At 35.6% G+C, this 13,589-nt stretch overlaps 1 protein-coding gene across 4 annotated transcripts in view; it reads right to left on the reverse strand.

Moving 5' to 3' along the window:
• FAM107B (family with sequence similarity 107 member B) overlaps positions 1–13,589 on the reverse strand; it is a 93,753-nt gene that overhangs the window by 22,653 nt on the left and 57,511 nt on the right. The window contains exon 1 of one of the 4 annotated variants that reach the window (XM_007503988.3): positions 388–538. The exons of the other annotated variants lie outside the window; for them this stretch is intronic. Within the exon in view, the coding sequence (XP_007504050.1) occupies positions 388–439 (52 nt within the window). The 5' untranslated portion in view covers positions 440–538. Of the gene's footprint in view, positions 1–387; positions 539–13,589 lie in introns of those variants that run through there. 4 annotated transcript variants of the gene reach the window in all.

Raw genomic sequence — 13,589 nt, forward strand, 5'->3', positions numbered from 1 at the left:
AATTTTCATATGAAACATGCATGGTAATATCTTTTAAATATTTCTATATTCTAAATTCAAGACAGTAAGTTTAATACTATTGTTATATTAGCTGTAATAACACTAAATTCAATAAAGGAACCCAAATAACTCACTACTAATGTTATATGCCAAGTGCCTTAAGCACCACCTATTTTAGATGCAAACATAAAAAAAAAACTACTATAAGTTTAAATACTTCCTAACTCTATGACCCTGGGCAAGTCATTCAACCCCCACTGCCTACTTCTTACCATTCTTCTGCCTTGGAAAAGATACTTCCTAGAGATTCTAAGACAGAAGATAAGGGTTCTAAGAAATAAACAAATAAAAACCCTACTCTAGCAAAGCTTTCAACTCTCTACAAACCTTGAACAAGTGAATTCGTCACAGTCGTCCCTGGGGGTATATGTTGCCCCATTTGAGAATGTTGCTGCTCCCCGCTAAGGAGCCAAAAGCACAGTCTTCATTAACAGTTAAAATACACGCGAAGCACCTTTGCTCTTTTACAGGAACATACCGCAGTTTCGATCTGGTTAATCATTTCATAAGACTTATGACGTGATTCCAAAAAAGGCTGGGCTCCTTGTCCTCAAATAAGGGAAGACCCAGCCAAGAGCGATGGCCTTCGCATTCAGTGTGACAGCAGGAGAAGGAAAGTAAACCAACGCAGGCTGCCCAGGATCTGACTCTCACTGATAGGTGAAGGCCAGCCTGCCGTATCTACAGCTTCTCAAAGCAGCAGAACTATATTGTTCCTGCATGTTATGAGTAGTTGAGAGCTTTCAATACATCATCTTACTTGAAACTCGAAACAGCCCTATCAGCTAGCTTACCACTGTATCTGGGAGAAAGCCGAGGTGCCTCTGCTCACAAAGCTTGTACCTGCTCAAAGGAGGAATTGGATTGAATTAGGATTTGAGGCTGGCTCTTCTAGACATGCTGCGTGGTGTCTCTACGGTCTTACCTCCATCAATATGCCCACACATAGGACTTAACGGGGTTTTTTTAATTGACTTTTTTGCCATGTAGACATTCTGCATTTACTGAAAATGAGTTATCTGAATTTTGAATGCCACGTAACTTGAGAAATTACTGGCTTTAGCTCCCCGGTGGTCGTTCCTGTCTGTGCACCATTGTTAAAGGAATTACAGCATTATAACATTTCCCTTCTGAATTACAGTCAAGCTTGGTTCCTTTTTTCTTTGTTACAAGTCATTCCACAGAAACTGTGAAAATGTCCCACCATCACATCTTTTCTACATACAAAAGTAGAGGCTTTGTAAAAGTCCTTTGCAAATATAAATTGCCTTAATAACTGTAAGGTATGATAAGGCATTATGAAATACTAAACTCCAGGCTAGGATGCAGAAGACTTGTTTCTAGAATTAAATTTCTCACAATTTTCCTCTGTGACCTTGAAAAAGTTACTTAGCCTCAACTTCCTTTCCTTCATTTTAAATTTGGAGTCCTGAGCTAAATAACCTAAGATCCCTTCCAGGTCTCTAGCATTCTATTAAACTAATACTTAACACCAGGGGGAGCTTCTGACCAAATTTAATATTTCATATGCAGGAGAACTACAAAATAAACATAAAACTCTAATTTATAAAATTACAAAGGGAGAAAATAGGTTTTTTCCAACTAAAAATCTGGTGAGAAAGGTAGCAAAAGTGAAGATAGGATGAAAGGAATTTGAATGGGAGTTAAACAGGAAAAAAGTATTATGTCAGAGGCAAGTAATTTGCACAATATGCAAGAATAAAGTTTTTAAATTTTTTTAAACAATTTATTGGGAATACCAAGGAAAATTAGCCATGCCGTGTTCAGATTGATCAAACTTGCAACATACTTTATATGCCCAGTCTTCAATTATAAAATCCAAAACTTAGAGCTGACTTTTTTTTTTTTTTGAAAACTCTTACCTTTCACCTTGGAATCAATACTGTGTATTGAAGGCAGAAGAGTGGTAAGGGCTAGGAAATGGGAGTGAAGGGACTTGCCCAGGGTCACACAGCTGGAAGGTATCTGAGGATAGATTTGAACCTAGGACCTCCCATCTCTAGGCCTGGCTCTCAATCTACTGAGCCACCCAGCTGCCTCCTTAGAGCTGACTTCTAATGTTACTAAAAATCTCTTTAAAGTTATCAATGAAAAATTTCCTAGAAGATAAAAAAAAGTCCTGTGCTTAAGGGTAAGTATAGTTTTCTTGCTTTTTGAATTCTATTTCAAAAGGTGCATTCCAAGCTCCACCTCCATTTCCTACCCCCAGCATTTTTTTGTGTTTTTTACTTTACAATGGAAAATACTATTCATGGTGATGAATTTCCCAAATAAATTAAGGAAAAAAATACATTATTTCACACCAATCAAGAATTCATCCAGAAGATATGTGCTAAGTTTCATTAGTATTACAATGAAAATGTAAAATTCAGACTCATTGGATTTAAAATCAGTATCAGCTGGAAGGGATCATACTTCTCCCATGTACCTAGATTTTAAAATGATATTGTACAAAAGTATGTTCCCATAAAAAAATCTCAAGAACTTTATAAGTTTAAACAGGCCCAATATGTTATAAGTCTACTATAACCAATCAAAAGATCTTTTTGTAAAGTATTTTTTAGGCCTCTGAATTACTACAAGGGCTTGTAGTTACAAATAATTTTACAGCATTCATTCAGAGAAACTTGGTCCACATTATGGTTTCCAATTTTTAGAGGCTCCAAAAGAAAAATACCAGTAATGCTCTCCCTGAATATAGATAAGTAATACGTCTGTTTTCAACCTTAGACATATAGATGTTGAAAAAGAAAGTCATTCTTCCAGATTATATCATAATTTTCCTTACAACACAAAGAGCGCTGGCTCTAATGAGAGAACCTGGATTCCAATTCTACCTCTGACCCTTATTTAGGACAAATCACTTTAGGACCTTGGTGAGTAATTTAATTGGATCTTAGTTTTATTATTTTTAAAATAAAGAGGTTGGATTAGGTGACCTCTGAGGACCTACTTCAGATTTATAACACCATCTATGCTATTAACTTCTTCCCAGCTGCTTAAGATGCTATAAAGGACAAATCACATCCCTTCTTTAGACTTAGGGGAATTTTTATGTATGTAAAACATAAAAGAGTTGGACCAGATAACCTTTCCAATTCTAATTCTATGATCCTATGAAGATGGTAGAAAATAGTGTTTCCCTAACCTGTCTGTTCAAACAAGTCAAGTTCTAGGAAATCAGACACCCTATCACCTCTCTCCCATCTCCTGGGAGCAGCAGGGTGCTCTCTACACAAAGTCGTAAGGAAGTGCTAAACTGAAATTATTTCATCTGACAGGCTTCTGATGGGGTCCCATCTGACTTTATCCTATAAGGCAGAACTAGAGATTCAGAGAACTAGTCTGACTAGGAAAAAAACATTATTGACAATGCAAATGCTATCATGTCCTGGTTCGCGGGCACTGGATATACGGCCCATTGAATCATGCTTAAAGCCAACTACTACTTTCTTTTACCATGTCCTGCCCCCCCCCCCCAAGGGTCTGATCCTGCATATATAGCTTAGGAGCAGGAATACAAAAAGCAAGCTTTAGGCAAGCACCAACCATTCATCCTGTGTTGTGGCAGACAAGTCCCTCAGAGGCTTTCCAAATCCCTACTGACATAGAAATAACAACTAACAGAAAGCACTTGGCAAATAAACTTCTGTGCAAATGCCAAAAATGACATGCTTGGGAAAATATCAAAAGCATTTACTACCTCCCCACAATATGTATCTTTCCAGATGTATCAGATATTTAAAGTTCAAGGGATGAAAATAAAGGGAGAGACCCTTATAATAAACAGAAGTCAAGAGCCAGTTACAGAGATGGCTGGTCATTTGCCAGTAGGTGGCACTGGCTGTACGGGGAAGCAGATCTCCCTGGTTGGTTAAGAGCAGTGGTATCCTTAATTCTATTAAAACCTGCAAAATAAAAAGAAACTTCTCAAGCTGTTCCCCAAACTATATTAGCAAATTAGTATTATAAGACTATATTACACTACTCAGAGAAGCTTTATAAAAGGAACAGATCTATATGTGGGTCCAATAGCAGTTTCTGGTACGGATGCTGCAGCAGTACATTGTAATGGAAAGAACATGGGAGTCATGGACAGAAAAACAAAGTTCAGATGCCAGTTCTACCACGTAACTAGTGTAGCCTTGGGAAAGTCACTTCTTTGTACAAATCTGTAAAATAAAGCAATGGGACTAAAGCAGGGGCTCAGCCTGAGTGGTGTTTTTTAAATTTTCATAACTATTCCAATATAATGGGTTTTCTTGTAATTTTTGTATTTTAAAACGTTATGAGGAGTTCATAGTTTTCACCAGATTGCCAAAGACATCCATGACTCAAAAAAGGTTATGAACCCCAGGAGCTGAGATCCTTTAGGGGCTCCTTTCTAGGTAAACACTATAAAAACCTTATCAAAGTTACATGGAAAGAAACCACAGCTGCAACTTTAAGATTGTTACTGGCCATGTTCCTGATACCCGAGCATTCTCCCTACTTTTAACCTTTCAGTTGTCAGTTAAGACATTTAGTCACAAGTTTTTAGGACTTCTGGAAGAGCTGCCAAAATTCCTCTTACTGGATAACAAAGAATCTTCCAACTGGTTTGAGTATATATTGGGGGAGGGGGAGGAGGAGAGTTGTTCTCTGTTCTAAAATCTGGTCTGATGGCTTTTCATATAACATTTTATTCTATCTCTTATCTTCCTTGTACTTGTCTGGAATGTATCCATCTTTCTTCTCTCTCCTTTCTTAAATTATAAGAGATTATTATTGTATTATATTGTATAAGCCATGTATTTTATTGTGTATATGTTGTATATTCATAGTAGATTTAAATTCCTTGAAGATCTGGTGTTTTTTTTCTTTTTGTCTTTAGACCACAGTGCCTAGCACAATGCCTTACATGTAGTACATATTCATTAATGCTTGTGGAACTTAATTATTTCATATACTTAATGAAGTCTTCAGAGAAGCAGAAAAATGTAGGTGATAGAGCACCTACCTTGGAATCAGAAATGTGTGAGTTAACTTCCCACCTCCAACACAAACCGGCTGCCTGATCTAGGGCAAGCCTCACAATGCTCCAGGCAACCAAGGTGATTAGTTGCAGAAGAGATACAGATTTGAATGGTAGAGGAGATTCCTCACCCTGCACTGAAGTCACACATCTCATAAAATAATTTTAAAATGTTATGTTTGAAAGAAACAATCAATAACTTTCAGCCTAGGCTTATCAAGAATATTTAGGGTTAATCCAAGAGATTACTTTTACTTGTCTCCCATTAAGTGTACAATAGTTGGCAATAAATGCTTGCAAAGTAATGGTTTAATTAATTTGTTGCTAGACTCTTCAGATGCCGTTAATGAAATAGTGAATCAAATCTTTCCTGATACTTTCCTCTCCCCTAATTGGAAAGAATTGAACAAGTCCCTTTCTCTCCCTTGAACTCCCATGGCACTTAGTCTGTACTTCTGGCATATGATACAGTTATATCTATAGCCCTTTCTCTGATCCTACAGGTATTTTCCTCACTTTATAGATAAAGAATCTAAAATTCAGAGAAACCAAGTTTCTATAATTTTAAATGCCAGAAATGGGGTTAAAAACCAGGTCACTCCAGACACCACAATCCAGGGCTCTCTACACAGATTCTTATGGTGACAATCACATATCCTGTCCTAATATCTCTCCTGAAAACCAACATTTCCCATTGAATCTTGTATCTATCCCCCTTCCCTTAATACAAAGAGTCTCTTGCCCTGAATACTGTGTCATCATGATCCCACCTAGGTTTTCTTTACAAATATACTGGAGTGGTTTGCCATTTCCTTCTCCTCATTTTACAGATTAGGAAACTAAGGTAAACACAGTTAAGTGACTTGCCCAGGGTCACATAGCTAGTAAGTGTATGAAGCCAGATCTGAATGAGGCCCTACACTCTATCCACTGTACCAATGAGCTGTCCTCCATAGCCTATGATACTGTAATCATCTATGAATTGAGTTTCCCTTGGTCTATAGCTGTCAAAGACACATTTCTAAAGCACAGATCTGACTATGTCACTCCCATGACAAAAAGCTCCTGTAGAGAGGTTGAAGGGCCTCTCACAAACTGTTAGAGGAACTGTGAAGTAATCTGGCTGGCAGATGAAGCCAGAAAAGGCTGTACTTATTAAAATCCTTTCCTTTCCCATCTCAAAGTCAATATTTTTTAAGAAGAGTTTTAATGTTCTTCTTCAAGGCACCATGCTACTTTTTTTAACTTCTAAAAACCATAGGATTTTTTAAAGTAACAAAATAAATCAAATATGAGTTTTATGGCTATCACTGTGAAGCTGAGTAAATTAAAAACAAAGGGGTGAAAAAACACTGAGGAATGACAGAATAGTGTTTATATGTATAACAAAATAACATTAAATAACCAGCCAGATTAATTTTAAACTTATAGAACTTTATGGGAAGAAGGCCTAGAAGGCAACTAATATAATTCCTTATTATACAAATGACTGAATTGAGGCTCAGAAAGGTATTGACTTTCTCAAGGTCACAAAGCTAACCAGACCAGGCACTGGTCCCCAAAACCAATGGTCTTTCCACTCTATCATAAAAACAACTACACCCTAAATTACACTTTAAAAAATGAATTTGTATTTTCTTAAATCACAATAGCATATACATCAGCCTGAAAAAAATACAAGTAATACACGTCAACACATTATTTATTCAGTCCACCAGTTATTCAATAGCTTTCTGAACCTATTATGGGAATAGTGACAACAGGAGGTTGATGAGACAGCTAAATTCTACAGATGCCCTTTACCAAGTATTAATTTCCTCTGTCTGAGGGCTAGTTCTAAATACTTTTTACTAAAATAAGCAGAATACATTTCTGCTCTTGGGGATCTGACATAGATTCCTCTAAGTACAGGACATTCTGGTAAAATTTATGTTTCACACCTATAGCAACTAAGGCTCATGGGCTTGACCAAATACAAATGACTACAAAGCCCAGAAGGCATAGAAGTTGTCCATTTTTGCCCTCACTATGTATGATACCTGTGGGGAATGAGTTTGTGACTTTGTAACATACCTATGTATAAAATGAGCAAAAGAAAGACTGGCAAATTGAATCAGATTATTTCCATTAATCACCCTGCTCTAGCTCAGTTTAAAATTACCTAATTGAAAAAACTTGGGGTGATTTTAAAACATTAAACTTAAAGAATTTTTTCAAGAGAGGGTCTGAATACACTTAAAGCTGAGGAAATGTCCACCTGAGTACAGTTATGAGAGTTTTGGTCCTTTCAGAATGCTATTGTCTGGGTCAGTCCCAATTCTTCCTGCACTTAGTTATATGTGACCCAGAACGTTTTCCTCTGTTTACCAGGGTGGGGCCAAATGTTCTTTCAGAGAAAAGGTCCTACCTTCTTCCCACTCTAAGACTGGATCACAAAACCCAGAGCAAGCAACAGCTCTAGTTGCCATTAAAAGTATATGACCAAGTAGCTAATACTGCCTCAAAGGCACAGAATAATTACAGGAATCAAATAAGCAAGCTTTTCATTTAAATAGTCCATACTTAATTGGAATCTTTTCCCCATCATTTTGGACAAAGTGACTTCATAAAGATAGGAGTTAACTCTCTCAGTCCTCAAGCTTTTGAATTTCTCTGAAGTCCTGGGATGCTTTTGACTAGACCAAACTTTCTGATTAGAAACTTCCTCCTCCTTTGGCTTTATATTTTTTCACTTCCTATCTTTCTCATTTTTATTTCCTTTAGTGACTTCTCTTCTTTCTAAACAAATATGAGAGCTTCTCCAAAGTTCAGTCATTGACTGTTTGTTCTACTTTCTCTTCACTCTTTCCTTTGGTGATTCCTTTCACAGTATCAAATAAAAGGATTATAGATTTCTAATTGGAAAAGATTTCAAGGAGACCATCTAGTCCATGTTCCTTATTTTGCAAATGTCCACTGGCTACAGAGCCAGTACTCTTTTCCACTGCATCATGCTGTCTTATTATCTATCTACATGGATGACTTGTGCCTTAAACTAAAAAAAACAACAAAACCCCCACAAAACTAAGTATCATTCATTCTCTCAAATTGGTTCCTAATAGTATTACCATCTTCTAGTAGTCAAGCTAGAAATCTAGAAGAAGAACAGGAACTAGGGCAGGCAAGGTATACATTCACCTATTGCTGTGACAAAATGCCTTGCTGCTTTCCTTTCTGTCTACCAAAATTCTGTGCACTTAATCCAAATTCTATTTTCTTCAAGAAGTTTTCTCTTAGAACTCCAACAGTTACCTACGTCTTCCAATTATATATATATATATATATATACACACACATATACACATATATAATAAAACTTCTTGTCTCTATCACTAATTTGCCAGCTAACAATACCAAATAAATTGCTTTTCACAAGGATAGGTCCAATACCCTCATTAATACTATAAAACCATCAAGGCTAAAGGTCTGGGCCTTTTCTCTATTTATACCTCACAGCAGGTACTCAGGCAAAATCTTCCTTCCTTCAATGACATTGTCACCATCCCAAACACCTTTGGGAGCTTGGAATAATTTAGCAAATCAATTTCCTATAGGCCCAGCAATGGTATTGTAGTTAGTAGACAGATGAAGGCTGTAAGTCACTTCTACCAAACCTTCACACCTTGTTGCTGGCACTTCTCTCTGGGAGAGACTTTCCTCTTAAACAAAACATAGGAAAATGTGTCAGATATCAATCCTAATGCTAGTCCAGTCTCCACTGACTTAGTTACCTAGAAAAATCCCAGTAAAAGTATTCTCTTTTTATACACACACACGAAAAAAATACTGCCATTTAGTATCTTTCAGCTGCATTCTTTCAATAATAATGTGGCTAGTTAATAGCTTATATTATATTTGCTCATTTAAGAGATGAAGGAAAATATTAAACATAGAAAGATAAACTTTTAAAAATAGAAATAAACCTCATACTCCAAATCAGTCTCCAGCAAGAAAGGGAAAGAGGAGAAGAAAAGATGGGGGAGAGGGTAAAGAGTATCAAAAGATTTCATCAGTAAATTGAAGGGATTTGAGCACCGAGTTTACTGGTTATCCCCAAATACACAACTATATCCCCCAAATCTCCCAGTTTCTCCTTTACTGACCCTTGCCAAAGGTGGGGGTAGGGAGGATTATTAGTCACAGTCTAGCTAAAACTCCCCAGAGGAGAGCTGATGGATGAGGCAGAGATTAGAACTACAGGTACTCAAGTTCAGTACCTGATCTCCTTAAGATGCCTGGGGTAGATATGGCCAAAACTGTGAAACTGAAGGGTAAGTACTGTTTGTATTTGTCCTCTAAGTGTTTTCCATCTATGTAGGGTCCTTTCTCAAATTAGTTTTATACTCTTTGGGGAATCTTCTGTTTCATTTGATAAGGGAATAGCAAAGAGAATCAAGCAGTAACATAAATCACTTTTCTTGTCTGACTTCTAAGAAGCAAATGCAAGCACCAAGTCTGATACAAATAGTCTCAAAGTAATTAATGATTCATTAATATGCAGGATTTAGTCTAAACAAAGCCCCAAGAAACTGAAATTCTGTTTTATTTATAAAATACATCAAATCTATTTAACTTCAAATTTCTCTAGTTTTGGATAAACTTTATTAAGTTATTTTAAGTTCTAATTCAGTAATTTTATGTAAGATTCTTTCTCATTGGCATAAAATCATGTTATATAATGAAATCTGCCACTCAAGAGCATTCTTGTTAAAGCAAACTAACAAATGACAAGCACTCAACATATATTTATTGAAGACCAACTACATTTAAGATACTGTCCTAAAGCTGAAGTGAATTATACAAAAGAAAAAAAATTAGATAACATGATTCAAGATTATTGAAGCATGTTATCTAATTTTTTTATTTAATTTTGCCACCCAGTGGCAAAAAAAAAAAAGGTACACTACTATGTAGTTTTCTGTTATGGTTTAGTATATCTAAAATGTCATCCAGTTTCCCTTCCCATTGTATCCCCAGTATAACATGTGCTCCTTAGGGTCAGGGCCTATTTTATTTTCATCTTCTTATTCCCAGTACTTTACTGTGCTTTGCCTATAATAGGCATTTAAGAAATATTTGGTGAACTGAATTTCTGAAGTATCCATCTGAAGCATTGCTGAGTTCAGTTTAATAACGAGTTCTTATATTGCATTTTAAAATACAATTTTGCACATATCTAATCAAAGACCTGCTCACAAGTATTATTATGTTATGAAAGTGACCCTGGACTCTGAGACTGTATGCTCCAGCAGTTTTCTCCAAACAGGAAAGGCTTTTAGTATTAATCATGATGAGGATGTAGAAAAGGGGACAAAAAACTGTAACATAGCTGAATAAGATTCTATCATTATTGATTTAAAGTTAGAAAGGAAATTTACGTGTTATCTAGACAAACCCGCTTATTTTACAGATATGGGAACTAAGGCTTAACCATGGTCAAACAAGTATAGTTTTTGCAAGGGGCACAATTTTAATCCACATCCTTGTTTTTCAAGTCCAGAACTCTTTTCATTTGGTAAACAATCTTCAAAACCTTCAAGTCTGCAGAGATGAGCCTCTTGGAATTTAACATGGCTAGTACTTAGATAAGAGATATAAAGTCCATCATTGGGTTTCATATTCAAAGTCGTTCAAGTTTAGTGGAACATGAAGTGCTTTGTAAAACACCATTTTAAAAATGATCCACTATTGTAATTATTAATTGAACTTGAGAAGAGGTAGTTATATCCATTGGTTCCTTTTCTTTAGAAAGGGAAAGCCATCTCAGAACACCAAAATTATTTAAGGTGAGTAAAATAAGCCAATAAGACAAATTTAATTGGCCCATAAAGGGGTCTTCAAAAACTTTTAAGTATTAACTTTATTATTTTTTATAAGTTATGGAACTATGATCAATTTGAGGGATTTAATTTTCTATAGAAGGAGGCAGTATGATATAGTAGAAAAATCACTGGCTCTCTAGTCACAGGATATGTTCAAATCCTGCCTCACACCTATGTGACCTTGAGCTGGACATAAATTCCATGGCCTTTGTTTCCTCATCTATAAAATGAGGAAGTTGGATTAAGTTCTCTGAGATCTCTTCTAGTTCTAGAACAATGATTCTATGTGCTATATATAAGAAAACTGATAAAAACACAATGTATTCTACTTTGTACACAATAATCCAATCTGAAATAGAGGTGGGAAAAAGTGGAGAAAACAAAAATTTGGATGGAAATGACAGTCAAAATGTCTGAGATTACAATAAAATATGCTGAATCAAAAAACAGGGATTTCCCTCATCTCTATTGTTGAGAAGTTGTGACCGTTATTTCATTGCCAAGTATTCCTTGATGTGTACAAGTATGCCACTAACATGTGCAAACAAGCATAATTGTTTAGAAGAGAAAGGTATTGGTTTAAAAATCAATATCTGTAATATGTATAATATCTAAATCAATTTGTTTCACGAATACACCTGAAATCAAATCTTATTTGTTAAATACCTTCATGAAACCCTAGGGGTCCTCAGAATACAGACAGATACTCTTTTACAAACCATCTGAGTTAAACAAATCATGGAACTGCTATAGAGAAACTGTTTAAGGAAAATTGAGATATAAAACACTATCGGTTTGGGACCAGAGGAGTTTTCCCTTCACCTAAATAGAAGTTTTACTGCTTTACTAGTTCTAGAAAAGGAAGCAGATGTGGTAAGCCCATGGGGATGTTTTATTACGGGAACTCATGAACCATCATTTTGCACAAACTTAAGGCAAAAAAGGTAGGTAAAGAAATGCAGAAAGCAAAACAAAATGAAAAATAAAAATGTTGTTTAAATAAAAAATTGGCTATATGTTTTAAAAAACCACAGCCCTCACAATTCCTCAATGAGGTAGATAGGGCAGGCATGGATTTCATCAAGAGATTGCAATTTATCACTTAGCAGGTCAATCCTAGAGAGTTGTCTGGAGCATTTGTGTTAAAATCTTGATGACTACAATTTCACTCTGCTAGTATCAAAGGAAGGATTTGAACTAAGGTCATCTGGATTCTAGCCTAGCACTTTATGCATTCTGTCAGCAGTTCTCAAACTTTGGGGGTCCAAGATACTCTTACATTCTTAAAAACTCTTGGGAACTTTTGTTTATGTGGTGTGTGTCTATTAATGCTTAGGGTATTAAGGATTAAAACAGATATTTTAAAAATATCTATTCATTCAAAAAGAACAAATAAGCCAATTACATGGTATATCTTATTTTTTTAACTTTGTTTAAAAAGTTAAAAACAATTCTAGCTTAATGAAGCTATCTGGATTCTATGGGAGTATTTTAAAAGGTAAATAATACCCTGATATTTTTATTGAAATAATTTTGACATCATGGATTTCCTGGAAAGGTCTTGGGAAGAACTGCTACACTACACCATAATTCTTCTAATAAGAGAAACATTATTACCTCCATTTTAAAGCGGGGAAAAGGGATTTAAGAGAGGAAAAATACTTGCAAAAGTATTGTGTTACCACCTGGACTTAAATTCAGATGTTTAGTCTTCATCTGCCCTATGTTCTTTACTTTCATTAATAACTCTTAGACAAGTCTTAGACAAACTGTCTTAGTTTCTTGACCTGTAAAATGACTGAATTAAATTACATAATTTTTAAAATCATCTTCAGCTCTAAAATTCTTAGGATTCTATGAACTTTTATCATTCCCATATCTCCTTCCATTCAGTGATTTAGGCCTTTTCCTTGTCTTCTCTTTCCTTGACTTCTACTATAAAAGTCCAGAGTAATACAAACTAAAATGAAAAAATAGGTCAACTTTTCCTTCTTCCTCAGTCTCCTGACTGAGAAAAAAATAAGGGGCCTCTGTTTGTCTTATCTATGTACTACTTAAATCACAAGTATCTTGTGAACTAGGTCATACATTTATTTTACTGAGGTACAGAATCTAAAATAGTACAGTGAACAGACTACTATTTACTAAGCAACTAATTAACTAGTGTCAAATTTCCCAGGTGAGGCTTTGAACTCCAGCCCAGAAACAGCTAGAAAGTAGATGTAGATTTTGCAAGGCAAGAATTGGTTTATAAGGAGACCAAAGCAAAACAACAACAAAAAAACATACAAGTGTCTTGTCTTATTTTCTAATGTCTTTATTCCACCAAGTTTCATTCTGCTTGCTTGGAGATTGATGTAACTCATATTACAAAGATTCAGGTAATCAATGAAAACTTTGTTTAATAAAGCTAAGCTGCACTGTTGCAACAAACAAATTGTGACAACAAATGCAGGGAGAGGCATGAGGATTTAGGGGGAAAAAAACCTTTCTACTCCAAACATGAACTGACTCAAACTATTTCATGTTATCCTTACATTGTAAGCATTTCCCACCTGAGGATTCTTCTGACTTGGAGTAAAAGACAGGTAGAAATGACTCTAAAGTAGAATGAAAGGTAACTTATAACAATT

Source organism: Monodelphis domestica, chromosome 5, assembly GCF_027887165.1.
Source record: "Monodelphis domestica isolate mMonDom1 chromosome 5, mMonDom1.pri, whole genome shotgun sequence".
Lineage (NCBI taxonomy): Eukaryota > Metazoa > Chordata > Mammalia > Didelphimorphia > Didelphidae > Monodelphis > Monodelphis domestica.